Raw genomic sequence first — 18301 nt, forward strand, 5'->3', positions numbered from 1 at the left:
AAATTTTCCGATATGCCCACACACTTCCCGAAGTATTTGTTTTTTTCCCTGAGCGAGTTTAAGCGAATAGGCGGTTAGTTCCCAGCACCAAGTGAATAAGCGGGTAGTTGCATGTAATAAAATCTGCTTCGTAATAGAACAACAAAATCCTCCAGCTACATTAGTTATAGGCTAGTTTACCTCGTAATAGAACACCGTAAAGAAAGTCCCCCGCGAACAGAGTGTGGTTGAAAAATAAGTTCCCAGCAAGCGAATGGTAGGTATAGCTGCATGTGCTATAATCCCAACTTCATTATAGAACAACGAAAGAATAGTCTTCCAGCCAATAGAGGGTAGTTGCTAACGACAGTGCCCTAGTTAAAAGCGGGTAGTTCAAAAAGAAAGCTCCCAGCTTGCGAATAACGGGTAGCTGCATGTGTTATATGGTCTAGTTCGTAACGGAACAACGACAAACTGAACAAAATGACCAACCTGATGGAAAACGTATAGCTTTGTACCAAACCAATTTCTTGTTCTGTAAAATAGTTCCAAGCAACAATAATAGTCATATTTATATGTTTCCGTGTTTCCATATTAAAACCTAAAATAGGATCGTTTTTCAGTTCATCGTCATCATGTTTATTTTGCGCCGAAGGCTACAACGTAAATGAACCAGACAAGCAAACGTTAAAAAAACAATCCTTAGTGAAGTTCCAGTAAACAAGACCAATAATTGCAACTGGAAACGTTAATTTTACATATCGTTATTGAATTACTGCATTTTATATCTTATACTACCTACAAGTTACCGAATTAAACTCGATCATACGCCGCAGCTAATAAACTTTGTTAACCTACCGTTTGTGCGGCTTTGAATCTAGGACGGCCTATATTCACATACGACATACATTTTATAATGTTATGCCGACATTATGTCTATAGCTCTTTGTTTCAATGAAATTTATTTTTACTCGCTCTGTCGTACTAATACGTTTTAAAGCACACATTTATCAGCGTATCTGACAATTTTGAAGGACAGCTTTGTTGACAAGTATTGTTGTATGGTACTTTGCTTTGCTTTTAACATTTACGTGCGGCTTACATTCGAGGACGGCTTGTAATAATTTTGTAACACCGTCACATACGGCTTACAATCGAGGGCTGCTTACATTCTAGGCAGGCCTACAATCTCAATTTTTTAATATTTGAAGTCGTATATGCAAAATAGTATTTTACTTTTTATAATTAGGTGCCATTTTAATTTTTAACCTGAAATAAATACTTGATAAAGTTTAATCCTGTCTGAATAAAACGTTTTTACTACATAAGACCAGAGGTGGTCAGCTTGTCAGCGAATGAGATCTACAAAAAAACTTCTGAAATAAACACGATCGACTCATATGCGAATAATGTCAAATAGGAGGGACGATTTTTCGACTCATATACGCAGTATTGTCAAATAGGAGGGACGATTTTTTTAAGAATATACCCTATATTTACGTAAATGTATTTTTGTGCGTAAATGTATGAGGACGAGTTTTGCAGACTGCTGACGTGCGTGTCTACGGCAATCGTTATTGCATTGAAAGGCAGCTTGTGTAGTTGTGTTACGTTACCTAAAGATTGATGTGCATATTTAGCAATAAACCTTCTACGGAGGGTACGTTACGTCGGGTATTAGATTTTATTGGGAACGAAATAAGATTAAATGTGTATTGCCTGTTGGTCTGCAATTGTAAACATCAAGGATCCTTTGAGAAATCTTGGCTACAAACGTCGGAACATTATCGAAAATTACCCGGTAATGAGCATGTTGTTTTTGTTTCTACTCTTTCAAGCAAACGCCTAGCCCTTAGTGGTTATGTAATACTAACCATTTATGTTTTTTATGACGTTTGTTGCTGTAGGATAACGAAACATTTTTTTTGCTCTCATTGCCACAAAATCACATCCCCGTCTACTCTTTAAGACGTTTTCTTGTGGCGTATGTATTTTTTTACGAGGGGATAAGTCTCGTGCATAAACCACCTGCTGTTTGCTTACCGTTTATGAGAGGCCAAAGTTTTTTCTGTTGACCCAAGAATTATGAGCCAATTACTTTTTGAAGGCCATACATTTCAGCCCTTACTTTTTGTACGCGCTTTAGTCGCATTGATGCAGGTCGTTTTGTCTGATGATACACACCTATGCTGTTCCGATATATAATTTTACCGACCCAAGAGAAAATGTAAGCATTTCTTACGCACAGTCCCATGCGAAGAAATTAGTGGTTACTGTTGACTCGTAATCTTCGTTTTGGCTTGTCACAGTATGCAATTGTCATAAAGAGTGTTGTTAACTTTTGTGTATCCAAATTAACCTAAAAGGAATGCGATTTGTGCTCTCTCGCCAATTCCAACGCCTTTGTTTTGTACTGGTACCGCTTTGTAAGTTTTTGTACATATATGACGTCAGCAACATTCACCCCGTTTGGCCGCGTCGAGGGATTGAAAGCTGAAGATGGAAATGAGGTTCCTGAAGTTCCTCATTAGATGTACAACATTCAAACTTTGTGTAACACGTACACATTAGCCTTCAACATCGTTGATCGCGCCATTACGTCAATGAGAGGTGACCTCAATGAGAGGTGACGTACGCGAAGTAATCGAATTGCACAATTTAACACAAAAATGACGTTTAATCACAAAGTTTCGCTGTACCACCATTGGATTTACTCGAACTGAATCATTGAAATTGCATCTTTTATTGTGAGTACTCGAATGCTTTACTAATTTTAATACAACCCAGTAATTACTAATTGCACAGTGTTGGAGTCTTTTTGGAGTCATAGTTAGGTTTTGTGTTATCACTGAGTAAACATAACATAAATCCTACACCAGCTAAACATCTATTACACACTTGCCAACAAACCTACACGTAAGGGGCTATTTAACTTTCGTGTAAAGTTTCAGGTTCGAAGTGTAGCTGAGATATTTTTGAGTGTGGCGCTAAAAGACCTCATTTTATTTTATTGGTCGCCAAGGTGATATTTGACACGCAACATTTTTTTCAAAAAACGCTTTGCATCAATAAGCAACAATTCGATTTAAGTTTTACCAAAACATTCATATTTGAACAAAGTTTTATTGAATCGGAACGAGGGTGTTACGGATTAAAGTCAATAAATCAGCCTGTAGACTTGCAACGGAGTCATAAATTACAAGTTGATCACTGATTACACCTCAAAACCACAAAATGCCAATTAAACAAAATTGGAACAAAAACGTGTTCACGTAATTCATCATTGAAAAATAAGCCATCAAATGCCCTACGCCAATTTTTGAACATTTTATCACTAAGCACCTTCCTTGCTAATATAAAATTTCCAACGTATATATTGGAGTTCGATTGATGCCTTACAATTTGACAAAACGATAAAATTTTCAACTGCATCGTCAAATTCTGTAATTTTTGCGCACCTAAAAAATATATTTACCGAAAACAAATCTTTTAGAATTTTTGCAAAACTACCTGGGTTGCGGACACATCCTCCGGAATATCCGCTCGCGGACACCAACCGATGTTAAAGAAATTCTTTGTTTGTGCTGGGGGGGTTAACGACGTATTGCATTTTGTAGCACGAAAATAGTTCGTTGTTCAGTTTGGGAGAAACGACAATGCTTATGTAAGGTGGAAGAAGACAGTTTAGTACCTGTGCGTCCAGTCATGTGGTTTGAATACAAGCTATGAGTCCCCAAAATAATAATCGGCACCTTGTTCTACGTGCCCTGGGCTACATTTGATTCATGTGAAAAAATTCGTCCGCTCGGAACATTTACAAATGTTATTAAACATTTCGCTGCCCCTTTAAACTTATCATTGTGCTGTAACTGTGTAGTATGTGGTTCGGCGCCAGTCCATTGTTGCAACATAGAAATACGACTGTCCGATGTATTGAATTTTATAATTGATCGTTTCGCAATATGTAATTTTGTGCAGTGGTGCGTGATATAATTTTGTTTTGTTTTTTTATTTCGACGATATGATAACTGTCTTTTTTTCGAGTGGTTGAAATTAAAACTTTGTTTGGTAAGTAGGTAGGTATCTATGAGGTATATAGTTTGTTGGTGCCACTGTCTTGTCTTAGATTTGTGCTTTCTGGACAGACTTGTGGGGATAGCATTTTATTTCGAAACAAGTTTTTAGTGTTTGTTGTAGGGATGTGCCAGATGGACAAGGATTCGGGTTCGTGCGAACACTGCGAACCCGAATAAATAGGAGACATTATTCGCACGAACCCGAATATATTCGTATCACAGACCATAGTAACACACACTGGCATACAACAGCGATGGAATTGGGCTGTATGCTGTACTTAATAATGAAACCTATTTTAGGGTTAGGAGGGTTATAGTTAAAGTGAATAGTAACTAACCCTAAAACAGTTTGGTTTCAGCTCAGTGTGTATTGAACCATGGTGCATAAGTGTAAAACTACTGGGTTGTTATTTCATTGCTGTTGTGCCGTTTGGCATCGAATGTCCTTTTGCGAGAACTGCTAATAGAACGGGAGTCTTTTCAATAGCGTGTAACAGTGCCCAATAATGCCACATTGCCGTCATTTTTTGGCTGGACGTCGCAGTATGAGATCATCTTTGTTGTGACATAATGTGGGGTTTCCCCGATATCTGAACATAGTTAGTTTGATTCCGCTCTGGACCCCTTGCCTGTTTTTATTCAACAACAAAAAACTTTTGTTAGGCTTCAATTTTTTATGTGTACACAAGATCTTAATTTTTCTTATCTCATTTTTATGTGACAAAATCAAAACTTGACATCACAGCTGTCAAGTAAAACTAACTGTATCTATTGGGTTTTCAATCAGTGGGAGTGAACACATTAGCTCTCACTGGAAAACTTTATTTGTTGCCATAGGGAGACAGATTGAATTTAACTTTGCTTCTGCAGTCAACATGGATGTTGGGTAAGTGAGGGAAATGCATAAATGTATACAATTTTGTTAATTTACCTACATTGGCAACAGGCATTCTATATTTAATCTTTTGTAGGGATGGAATAACTGTTCAAACAGCAGTGGTGAATGGCAAAACGGCACCAAAGATTATTTTGATGGGACACTCGAACAGAACATCCTATTCAAAAAATAAACCATCTGGGCTTCATGTTAAGCATTTACAGAAAAACAAAAAAGAAAATCAGCAGAACTCTAATAATAAGCATGATGTTCAGGCAGGTAAACAAAAAGAAAAAAGAAGAGGTTTGCGACATGTAGACATAGTCGACAAATCTTTATCACCACTAGCACATACTGAAGCTTCATCTTATGAGAAACCCAAAGCTTTAAAACAAAGCAAATTGAAAATATCTTCTGACGGACCACAGCATAAACCAAACCATGCAACCATAGAGGTTGACACTCACTATGTTACGTTGACTCAAGACCAGCTTAACAGCATACTGAACTTGGTAAAAGTTAACCAAAGTGCAACGCATCTGGAAACTAGTGGAGAAATTGCAAATACCTCATCACAAACATTGAATGAATTACAAGAAGATCTATCTGAACCAACTCTGGAGTCAGTTGGTGATCAGAATAAAGTCACGAATAATGATGAAAGTTCCAATTTCACCTCTGAAACAACTACAAACAAAGAAAATGAAACAAAACAAGGTAATACAAGAGATTTTTTGATCGTGCAATCACTAGTTTATGATCCCAGAATTTGGGTAATCGGGTGCAACAATTTTACCACCAGTACCATACATTGACGCCGACTGCATAGGGAGGGGGGGGTGGTCGAGGGGCCTCACCCCTTGTGATATTATGGTTTGGGTGCTTGCTGTATGATTCAGTTCCAACCATGGGCGTATCCAGGGGGGTCCGAGGGGTCCGGACTTGTTTCCAAACAGGGAGCATCAATACCGAACACTTGGTATTGTTACCAAACATGTTGCATTGTTACGAAACAAAGGTAATTTTTTGTCAGTTTACGGACAAAACGTCGTTTTTCAGTGGCCACGTTGTGATGACAAGCGGTTTACTTGCGTGAAAGTCAATTAGTGTAGTTGTTAAACTTTGAAAGCAGTAGTAATAAAACTATGGTGCAAGCACTATACGGCAAAACCTCGCATCGATTGTCCCATAGCGTTACACAATTGCGTAGAAAGCCACCGTTTATATGACGGTTGGCGGGAACATCGGCGTTCCTATTTTGCGATTTTCACCCACAATTAACCTTAGTTTATACCTGAAAATCATGGAATTCCCTAAAAATTTGGACCCCCTCCTTTAAAAATTCCTGGATACGCCCCTGGTTCCAACTGTGCTTGGCCAGCATATTGTGTGAAGGGCAATTGCCAACAATTCTTTTTTAATCCCAAACTTCAATGATATTATATTTTACAATACAAATATATTAAGCTAACTTCTGTAATTTACAAGTTTGTTAACTTTGTGATTGTTTGATCAGTGAAAATAACTTGGTGTATGTGAAACTTTAATTGCTACTATTCAATAGAGGAAAACAATGGAATTGACAAGGATTTATTTCCTCTTTCTCATAAACCTGGCACAATACTAGGATTTGGATTGAGAGATCAAGATCAATTGTCAATAGAGAAGAAAAAGCAAAAGTGGCTTCAAGAGCTCAATGCTCAAATTGAAAGCAAAAAAGATACATTGGTATGAATGTTTGGTAGGCATGGTGAAAACTATTATAGTATGCATTTATTGTAGGACACAAAAAAAGGTACTGAAGGTGCACCAAATCAAACAGGTATGCCATTGCTAATTAATACACACATGGTATAAAATGTAATTAATACACACAAGTGCCAGTTATGTAAATTCTTAAAATACCTGTGTTAAAAAATCCTAAAAACTTTGTGTGCCTGCAATTCCACTTTATAAACCCTTACATCTTTCACACTATGCTGTACTAAATCAATTAGATGAAAACTTTGCTAAACTGGCAATTGTTTAAGCATAACATAGTATAGCAGTTTCTTCGTTTGAGAAATTTTAATTGTAGAAAATTATAGTTGTTTATTTCGATTTCTACTACAAAATCAACATTTTGTGATGAAAATCAAGTAATTCGGATTTTTAGGTCGGACTGTGCAATACATACTTTTTGTCCGCGCTCATGCTAAAGTGGTTAATGAAATGCCACTTTTCAAATATTATTTCTTCAGAGAAAAGGTGCCGTAGAGGATTGTATCACACACAAAAAATACCTGGGTCATATCATAGTGATAACATGCCTGAAGTATATTAATATATTAACGGTTAACAGTCAGCTATTATATATTCTGTATTGATAGTCTGTCAAAAATTATAAAGTCATTAGTGCAGCATATAACTTTAGCACTAAGAAGTACCACTAAGTGAAAAATTCAGAGCCTGACTGGTTTACCATCTACGTATAATATGTATCTATTTGATGCATTAAATGAGGAATTGGCTAATGACTGAATTTTTTGCAATTGTTCTACCTGCTGACAATAGTGTTTCCTTGTCTTGGAATCTTTGCTCTGAAAGACACCCAACCAATTTTTGGAAGAAAAAAAATTTTTTTGCCCTTTGAGAAAGGACAGGGTTTTCTCATGTGGACCACTTGGCCAATTTAGTAAACTCTGTGGACTCCCGCCGTCTTGTTTTGTGATGTCCCTTTACAATTTTAACTTCAATGCTGATCTGCCAAACTGGCAGTGAAAGTATTATATTGTAGTTCAAAATTAATCTGTGCTTCTGGCATAATTAAACATATTCGTTTCGCATGAAAGTACTATTGTTCCTGTAGATCCTGGATAGGTTACTGTGTCCCTAGGCGTACATCATTTATGAACACCCAGTTAAGAAACCACAAAACATTGGAACATCCTTATATTCCATAAAACTATGTACATAGTGAGCTACATAGCTCAGCATTTCTCAACCTGGGAGAGGGACCTATCAAGGGAGGTGCAAAGATTTTGATAAAAATCCCTGACAAGAAACTTTGTCATGAGATCAAAAAAGATCTGTGATCAGCTTGCAAAATCACTAAAAGGGGTCATGAACCAAAAAGGTTGGAGAAACACTGATCTAGTTCAAAAAGTATGTGTTTTTATAATCTTCTTGTTGATCTGTTTTCACTTTCGCTAAAGACCCCAAATAAGGGATAGAATTGTGCAAGGTGTATTTGAGGTTTTTCACTGAGCTTTAACAAAACACAAAAATATAGCATTTAATGCATTTTTTTGTAATATCGATGTTAAGTAATGTTTATTTTTATAGCAAGGAATAATGCCGAATGTAAAACCACAATGCCTATTAAACAAATAAAATATGACTGTGAGTATAAACAGTCACAAAATAAGATTGTCCACATAAGGATTTTAAATTGATCAATATTTTCAAACAAAGACAGGTAATTGTCCAGCTGATTGACCAATCAACCTGTTTTTGCCTTAGTCTCAGTGCATACTTGACAAAAGCATGTATATATATACAAAATATAATAAGGTTCACAGGCTTCGCAGCCAAGCTGGATCAGCCACTTTTCCCGACAAGTCGGAGCGAGATCTGAAAAATCAAGCTCCCGGTGAGGTTTGAACTCACGACCCTGGGCTAATTGCCCAATATTCTGATCAAAATATTAGAGCTGTGATCGCCAAATATGGAGGGCCTGCGCAGTGGGGCGATCCCGCCTTGCTATGCGTGAGCATGGCATTACTTCTGCGTTGTCTGATTACGGTGGTGGAGATCCTCTACGCATGTGAAGGCCTGACAAGTTGTGTGCTTGCGCACCAGTGTACCTTGGCCACAATATACCCTGTGAAGCCACTGAGCTCCTGTAGCTCAGTTGGTAGAGCGTTGGGCCTGGTTAGCCCAGGGTCGTGAGTTCAAACCTCACCGGGAGCTTGATTTTTCAGATCTCGCTCCGACTTGTCGGGAAAAGAGGCTGATCCAGCTTGGCTGCAATGCCTTGAACCTTATGATCAAAATATTAGAGCTGTGATCGCCAAATATGGAGGGCCTGCGTAGTGACACGATCCCGCCTTGCTATGCGTAAGCATGGCATTACTTATACAAAATATAATTATAGATATGGTATCCAACTACAAAGGTAGAAAAAAACATTTTCCAGCACTGAGAACTGGAAAAAAATCCCCAACAATATTTAAAAGTAGTACGTCACATTTTTTATTACGAATAAATTTCTCAAGTGTTGCAGTTCATTGGCGATAGTACAAATAGGAAAACATTTCTTGCATATCAATAACATATTGTTTTATCTTTTTCGCATTCAACACATCACTAATAACTGACTACTAAGAAGATAGTTAAATTGACAATGTTCAAGTGGATATTTTATTATTTCTATTCTTAGATGTTGCATCCACATTACTGGCCTCTTCTAATGAACTTTTGAGATCTTTCCCTTCTTCTATGAGATCCTCATTTTTTTTTGGTGAATCGCCAAGAGACCGTGCTTACAGGGCCAAAAAAAAGGATGAGCAAAAGAGGTATATCATGTTATGACCTCCTACTGACACACACTGACAGTCTAATACTTCCTGTAGTTGGAAAGAAGAATTGGAAAAACAAATTAATGACAAAAATCAAGCTAAAACAGGACAAAAAAATAAATTAACCGATGGTAAATTGGATGATTCAGCATGGACTAAACACTTTGATACATTTCTTCCCAATCCAAAGAGGTATGTTAATTAGAAAAATAAATAGTTTTGTGATATCTAATGCAATTAACCAAAGAGTCAGTAAAATCTGGGACAATGGTATAGTGTTTTAGTGTAACATTAAAAACTTTCTGTGGAAAGTTATTTGTTTTTGATTGTTTCATGCACTGTACCAAATATTTACATGCCATTGATTATATGTGCATGATTATATTTTTGCAAATAGCTGTAAAATTAAAAAACTGTTTTCAAATCCAACTGTAAAGTATATTAGTAGATTTTTTAGAATCCTTAGACATTCTGGAATTTTGCTTTTGAAGATATCAAAAATATAACCATTTCCAGAAATATAAAAATAAAATATTTCCTGTATTTACCTGATGTTTGTATTTCACATGACTTCAAGTACGCCACCTAAGAAAGATATTTGTAGCCACAATAAAAATGTTAGAGTGAGTTTTCAATGTTACAATGTACAAAGCACACTGATCTGCCCTTTTTAAGTTGCTTAATACTGCCCCATTGTATTGATTCTCATTGACAATTTTTGAACATGTGCACAACGTCTCCATTTGAAAAGCTGTGTAAGAATCATAGCATGTAATGAGCAAGGTGACATGGCAATATTTCCACCATGAGCTACGAATTTGTTTGTGTAATATATCTTAAATGTATGCCAATGTAGACTTTGCAACAAAGTAAAATATGGTTCAAAATTTTTGTGGAACATAGTAGGGATGTGACAAGGCGAACCCGAACCCAAATAGATTCGCCGAATATGAGCCCAGATTTCAGATTCGTACGAACCCGAATATTGCGCAAGATTTGTATGCGAATATTTTTTAAGCATAATATAGTTGTGTGATACAACCGCCAAAGTTTTTGTCTTTTTCACATGACCAATAACGGTAGCACAGCATGGGTTTTCGTCACCAAAATACAGAAGCGCATTTGAAAACAAAAGAACGGAAGTCCTGTGTTGTTCAACATTATATTTGGTCAATCATGACATGACGGCTTTATTCCGTTATGTCAATCAAAGTATCGTTTTTCCTAAACACTAGCGGTAAAGGCCACTGTTCGTCTGAGGAATAGTGTAGACTCGGTTGTTGGTTTCCAAAAGTGCAATAAACTTTGCAGAAATCAACTGTACGCAATTTATTTGTCGTATGATATCAAAAGAATAGTTGGTGAAGCAACATATTTGCGCACGTAATGCAAATGACCAACTATTATTGACGTCACACTTACATACGAATATATTCGGGTTTGCACGAAAAATGTTTCTAATTATTTGGATTCGCACAAACCCGAATCTTTGTCCATTTGGCACATCCCTAGAACATAGCCTTGAAAATTTTTACGGTATCATCTGAATTATTTTAACTTATTCTCTTTGTGTTGTTTTGAATTGTGTGCCCTTTGTCTTATTGTTGAAATTGAAATCCAACTGAAATATTGCATTTGATTAGAATGATTGAATTGACAAACAAAAATGTTTAGTTCATTGATATGTTGTTAATGCAAAACAATTCTCTCCAACAATTGATAATTACATTATTCTATTTCTTTCAGAAAACCCAGCGACTTAGATATGGGCAATGATGCAACTCCAATCCAAGGCAATTTGGTTCCACGTTCACCGTAAGTGAAATATTTTACTCTTAGTTTTTTATACTAGTAAGAGAGACAAATATAACAACAGTAAGCGTTATGCGGTAAAGTGAGCGCTACAACAGCAATATACACTACAAAAAATGCATTATGTTGTAGAAGTCAGAATGTTAAATTTTTTAACCGTAAAGTGATGTAATGAGTTTTTTTGTCATTTTAATTGCTCTCTAGTATTATTATCCATATAAATATACTTGCTGGGAATCGGTTACACTTTGCAGACTTCAAATTGGAGTTGTGGTTGTTTACGTCGCACACAGGAGTTAAAATGAGCTACATTTAATAAACTACAACATCATTGTTCAATATACTACCGCTATTATGTATATTAAACCTTGCTTCATCAAAATTTCACTTGCAGTAAACAGCGGCAATTAAATAGTTAAACAGGTGGCTGCAAACCAAAAATTCACAAAATCTGCACAGGGTATTGCATTTCGATCTTTTTGTCGACTAGATTCCATTAATTATGTTTGGTTAAAATGATTATATTATTGCACAAAAAAAAACGGTGCCCTTATGCCTTACACGGCAAACACAAAAGAGGTGACCTAGTTTTAAATGAGTTCTCTGAGGTAGTTGCATTAAATTTGTTGCAAGGTCCGCTGTCAAGTATGATTGCCCGCTATTTGTTGGTTACAACACACACCAATCATGTGTGTGTTTATTGCGAGTGTTGCCCTTTCGGTAAATGCAACTCATACATTTAATTCATAGACAGTTATGTCATATCTGATGACTTCATAAGAACAAACTATGATGTCACAATACAGCCACCACCTTGAAATATAAAAACTAGGTGTCTGTGGCTACACAAGTATATAAAAATTACGAACATGGCACTAAATATATGGAATACACAGTAACAAAAGGGATAACTGATGAACTTCTTTTTGTTTAAGTTGGGTGTCTGTCACTTCATGATGTTCCTTTTGTGTGAGGGTTTACAATCTTCCAGTTGCAGTTTTTTGGTCAACACTAAAATTTCTGATATTATGATGGTGTAAAAATGTTTTGTTGTTGGATATGAAAATGAGGAAGATGAGCGAGCAGGATGTAAAAATTTAACATTACCTTCATTTGTTTAGCTGTTTTATTGATCGCTAGCCACCATCTGAAACCCTATTCTAAGTCGAAGGTGAAATATCCTACAACATCTCTTTTTTATCAGAAAGTAATATTTTTTTTGCCACATGAACTCAGAATCATTGACTGGGATGTATGAGTAAAATTTTACTGGTAATTGTAACATCTATTCCAAAACAGTTTCTTAAAAAAAGCTCTCTCCTCTTTGTAGTTTTCTCTGTAAACTGAATTTAATTTTCGCAGTGCGACCTAGTCCTTTTTATTTTTCCTCATCCTGATTTAGTGTCATGGATTATTATGATATAGCCTACATTTTGTTTTCAAAGTTTGTGGAATTAATTTTTTTCAATATTTATCTGTGGAATCATCTTAACAATGTAAATACATCAAGAAATGGTGGAGATATGAACAAACAACGATTGTAAAATCACCTTGGAAATTTAGTCTTGTGTGATATCTCAAAAACTACTACATTCACCAACCTTAAGTGTAAATTTCATTGGAATTAACAGTGGTCATATCAAAATAATGTTTTAAATTTGGTGATAAAAAATTACTCCATTAGTTTTTTTGGTATGATTTTCAGAGAGAAGAACGATCTTCTAAGTACTGCAAAATCAGATCGTTCAAACTATTTGAGGTCCATGACCTCTCTGCTAGATCCAGCTGAAATTGATGCTATTGAGTTACGTCGCTTGAAGCAAGAGGAACATAGGGTATGGATAATTATGAATTACAGTGATGGCTCTCACAGTTTTTAACTAAGGCCATCTTTTGTCATAAGATTCAACTAACGCAAACGTGTTTCTTGCTATTTCATCACAAGCAGGATTGTTCCACTCTAACCGTGGAGCTCAGTAGTTAGGCTAGGGTTGTTAGTTCAAACTTCACCGGGAAATTGATTATTTAGATCTTGCTCCGACTTTTTATGGCTTGTGCCACTTTATTTGGTTTGAACATCCACCATACCTCCTTCATAGCCAAAATATTTTTTTATGTTTTTAACTTTGATACCTGGAGTAGCATAAATGGATTTCACTACTAAATAATGATATGACTAAATTAAAACCATTTTTCACAACGCAAAAAAAGCAAAATGTGCCGAAACAAAATGACTGTTTTGTCAAGTGAATTTTTTAAAAAAAGCTGTTGTCAGCCATAGTGTTATATTGCTGCTACAAAATTTTTAAGAGTGAAATCATGAAATGTTTCCCGCTTGCCTAATTGATACTAAAAAGTTACTCCACAGGTTATTATTAAAGTAAAATCTGCATAATTAACTGACCAAGCAACTCGTACCCCTTATGAAATCTGATCTTGTACCCCGCAGTGGTACTTATCAACTAGAATCAATGCCTGTTATAGGATATAAATTGTCGATAATCTAATTTTATAGAAATTAATAAACTTGTAACATTCACTATAAGCTCACAATAAGTGGTAAATGATCAGTGCCGGTGCGATATCTATATTTTTATCAAAATCAATAAAAAGGCTAATTTTGCCTTAACTGCATTGTCAGTTTCTCTACTCAAAAAAAGAATAAAAACAAAAAACAAGCTTAACATTATGTCCTGAGTAAACATATCCAAACCAAAAAAAAGACAATAAAACAACGAACACTGGTTCAAAAAATACCAACCCACAACCGAAAAAACATATTTATTCCTACCCACAACCCACAAAAAATTTCATTGTTGTGGTAACCATTTGATATTTTTGCAGGGCAAAAGCTGACTTGCTTTTTGTTCATTGATTCATGTGAAAAATGCACAAATTATTTAACATCCTCACATTAGTTGGGTCACACCACAGCTTTTACTCTAACGTCACTTGGGACACCCTTTGCTTAAACAATTACAAGAAGTCTATATCTCAGAATTAGAGTTGTTAAAATTTAAGAGAGTCACATCACTGGTAAAATTGTGTTTATATATAGAAAATAAAGTGTATTACAAACTGAAAAAACATATTTTGTTATAGCGTGCCATCTCTGAACAAGTTAATGCAAAAAGAAAACTCAAGGAAGCTGAGGACAAAGCTAGAAAGTATGAAGAAGAAATGGAAGAAAAGCGACTAATTGCGGATCGTCTGAAATTAAAAGCTCAGTTGGAAAGGGAGAAAAATTTGCAACTAGTTAAAGAGGTTAAATTCATTCTGTATCTAATGCATTTAGTTTGTTTAAGAACTAGTACAGACGATCCATCATAAATCCCAAACTGTTGCCTTTGTTTATTTCATTGAATATCCTTATGAAGTGCTGTGTAATTACTGATAATCTTAAACTAGTCAAAACCAATAGGATTGCTTTTGTTTTGCTTTCACTATCTAAAACCTTGTTAACTGTCCACATTTGTGTTATTAGGTTTTTTCTTGGTTGGCAGCAAACAATTGTCAAAAACTCCATGATAACTTGTGGGCACTGCACTCTAAAATATCTGCTTTGTGACAAACCTGACTATGAAAGAGAGAGATGTTAGGCACTGAATCAGAAACAAAGTGTATTAAGACATACTAATTGTTCCACAACAATGATGACAAGAGTTTTGGGTCTATCTTTGTGATAATTTGAGAATCTTGTCTGCAAATTTGAGAATCTTGTCATGCAAATTAATGACCTCAGCTAGAAACTCACAAAACTGATCAGTAAGCAAAACTGCCATAGGTTTGCAGCATGTTTTCTGCTGCTGACTTTCCTTATGTTTATGTCCCACATAATATGTTTTCTGCCTCATGTCTCCTATTGGTCACTTCCAAATCCATTACCAAGGCAATTTCCAAACCACCAAACAGCAACATTCAACAACTAGTATAAATTGCTAAGTCTAGCAGTAGCACTACTGTTTGTTTTACACTCTTCGTGGATAAATTGCAAATTAGAATTTGGACTCTTTTTATAACATATTTTTAAAAAATTCCCAAAAATTATTAAAATTTGTTTGCAGGAAAAACGTGAACAACAAACCATTAAAGTATACCAACAAATTAAGGATGCTGAAGCACATGCTCGAAAAGACAAAATGGAACGCAAAAAGCACAACTTACATCTTAATGGACATGACACTTCCAGACTTGAAAAAAAATATTTGGAGACTTTAAATAAGTAAGCCTTTTACGTCTATTGTTTTCTTTATTATAAAAATTTCTTTTCAAAGAAACAGCACCCAGCCAACTAAAACTGATGCTGTCCATACCAGCACCAAACAGCAAGAAGTTACATTACATTCTAAAACAGGTGAAGTGTGGTTTTGTCCTTTTCAAAAGAAAATTACTTTTCTTTCTGCAGACCCGAATGTTGAATCATCCATATCAATGCATGCAGAAAATCATTTTGTCACATATCAAACAGACCCAAGTGGAAAATTAAAGTTGGAAATATCTTTGTTACAATCACCAAGAAACTTGCATCTTACTGAAGCAGCTGTACAAACAGGTGAAAAAATAATTATTGTAACTCACAAATTCTCACAATTTGGTTTGTTTGCTTTTACTACTTTTCTAGAAACCATTCCCATAAAAACAGACAATGTTGTAGGTAAAGACACCATTGGAAACAAATTATCATCCTTTGTAGAGAAGTATGCCCATCACACAACAAACTTACAATTTCGGTTTAACCATAACTTTATTATTTGTTTTTTTAATGAATGCAGTAAACATCATGAAAAACCAAAACACCAAGAAATCAGTTTAGCTCCAAGAGCCCCAGAGAAAAAGACAAAGCCAAAATGGGGAGTTGGACAAAAAAAAACATATTTGTCGGCATCTCAAAGGTTTGCATAATTAAACACATTGTATGTAATGAAGAGTATTATGATTTTGGGATATCTTGAAGGTATACTGGAAACCAACAAACTCAACAAATCCGAAGTAAGACAAAAAAAGCAAATATATTGAATCAACAGACTGGAAGCCATCATGCCAAAGACAAAAAAGTTGACAATACTAGGTATGACACATTACTGGTTGAAGTTAAAATTCATTTACCTAGGTGTGGACATAGCTAAATACAGATACCAAATTGCAGGCAATTGTATTTTCAGTGTTAGGATAGGGAAAATGGCCAACTGGTATTTAGTAAATTATTTCGTTGGGATTTTGATTTGTTTGCAGTGATATACTAAACTCGGTTGTGTTACATTTTTATTGATAACAACTATCTTACACTTAACCAATATCAATGTAACAGAAAAAACACATCTTCCAACTATGAAACCTCGATCTCAATTTTGGAGAATTCTTCCCAGAATCAAGCAGCACATGAATGGGAAAGGTAAAAGTTTTATGTTCAATTAAAAATATTTTTCCAATTTTAGCAAGCACTCCACAGTATTCCTGGATTACTTTAGAACATCGGTTTGTGGAACCCCAAGTGGTGATTACTAGGGGGTCCTTCTTATTTAAAGTTTATGATTATTTTGTTCTTTTCCTGTTTTTATCTTCTTGTTAATTTTCAAATAAATTTTGGTTTTTGATCTGTCCTGCTTCTTATATTACACCAATATATATTTTTTTTTGAGGAAATGTACAATTTAGTTCATCCCAACTGCATCTGGTAAATTTTGCTTTGGGTTATGAGGGGCTGTTACTTGGATGATTTTATTAAAGGGTTTATTGACCACGCCACATTTGCATCATTGCATCACATATACAAAGTTTTACAAGAGGTTTTGGCAACAGCGGGGACTTGAAATTAACGGTACATGTACTTTAAAACACAGATGAAACTAAATTTGATTTTCTCTTCAAAATAATGCTAGAAGATTTGCAAAATTTGCTTTAAAGGTTTATCACACAAACACCTCGAAAAATGCAGGTGGACTTTCAGGTCCAGGTAAACAACAATAGTTTTTTAATGCCATGTGGTGTATTATTTTCAGAAAAAGAACTGCTATGTCTGTTACTACTGATGAAGCTAAGTATGAATCTTCTAAACATAGTTCTAGTTCACCAGTCCCTGAAACATTAGCTTTTGTGGAGTATCGAAGGAGTGACAGCATTCTTAATGTAAATGCTCAGTTGTCACAGAATGTGATACCTAACACGAACATGCTTGATGGTAAGCATATTTACTCAACAGATAAATTTAGAACTGTGCAAAATTTACAATGATGTTTTACATTTTTTAGATATGAGGCCAAAAAGAAATCTAGACATGGAGGAAGTACATTCTTCACATGATGCAAAAGTAGGATATGTTTTATGTGAATAAGTGCTATATTTCACATGGAGCTTAACATCAAAAGTCGGTTTTGTTGCTTTACTACATTTTGTTTTACTTTATTGTAATGTCAAAATTGGAATGTATTTTGACCATATTTAGTTCCCTTTTTTGGATGGAAATTTGAAACAACAACAACGTCAGGAAAAAATTTTGCATGAAATATCAATTTTGAGACAAGGGCTTCTTTTGAAGCAGCGTGAAGTCGCCAGCTACCCGGTCACTGTGGGCAGAACATTGTCTTCCAATTTAACTGAAAAACACAATGAACCAATTGTTTGAAGTAGTGATGGTCTGACACATAAATTATTTTTTTATCCTTTGCCCCTGTTTAGTTGTTTATGAAATGTTGTGTTTTTTATTAAGACTGAATACCAGAGAGTAGATTTTTTGATGATGTTGCCTGGATATTTTTAAAGGTGTCATTATTTAAGTGCATTGCAAAGAATCGTTTTGAGTTATTCTGAATACAATAAAGGTATAAAGCTGTAGCTATAGCAAAAAAAGATTAATTTACTTGAAGTTAGTGTTGGTCATTGATTTAGTTTCTTGCATCGTAAACAGCAAAACGGCCCGTGGCTATGCATTGTTTGGCCAGCGGCTATAACGGATATTTTCTTAAATCTTTCAAGTAAGAAGTCTAGACATGACCAATGTT

The 18301-nt window shown here is 35.3% G+C and overlaps 1 protein-coding gene across 5 annotated transcripts; it reads left to right on the forward strand.

Moving 5' to 3' along the window:
- The first annotated feature begins 4015 nt into the window (after window positions 1–4015).
- LOC145910738 (uncharacterized) lies at window positions 4016–18134 on the forward strand. Of its 5 annotated transcripts, none has more exons than XM_082997940.1 (19): window positions 4016–4941; window positions 5027–5649; window positions 6497–6660; window positions 6715–6754; window positions 9353–9488; window positions 9546–9683; window positions 11238–11306; window positions 13009–13138; window positions 14406–14567; window positions 15368–15525; window positions 15578–15657; window positions 15709–15855; window positions 15925–16000; window positions 16076–16195; window positions 16258–16371; window positions 16612–16695; window positions 17303–17481; window positions 17552–17610; window positions 17746–18134. In XM_082997940.1, exons 1-19 carry the CDS (start codon window positions 4931–4933, stop codon window positions 17923–17925), a joined length of 2670 nt encoding a protein of 889 aa, XP_082854066.1. In that variant the 5' UTR covers window positions 4016–4930; the 3' UTR covers window positions 17926–18134. The 5 variants fall into 5 exon arrangements, with proteins under 5 accessions (XP_082854066.1, XP_082854075.1, XP_082854082.1 ...); XM_082997949.1 differs by having other exon boundaries at window positions 15584–15657; XM_082997956.1 differs by having other exon boundaries at window positions 17552–17667; window positions 17746–17866.
- Window positions 18135–18301: the final 167 nt, after the last annotated feature.

Source organism: Ascidia mentula, chromosome 1, assembly GCF_947561715.1.
Source record: "Ascidia mentula chromosome 1, kaAscMent1.1, whole genome shotgun sequence".
NCBI lineage: Eukaryota > Metazoa > Chordata > Ascidiacea > Phlebobranchia > Ascidiidae > Ascidia > Ascidia mentula.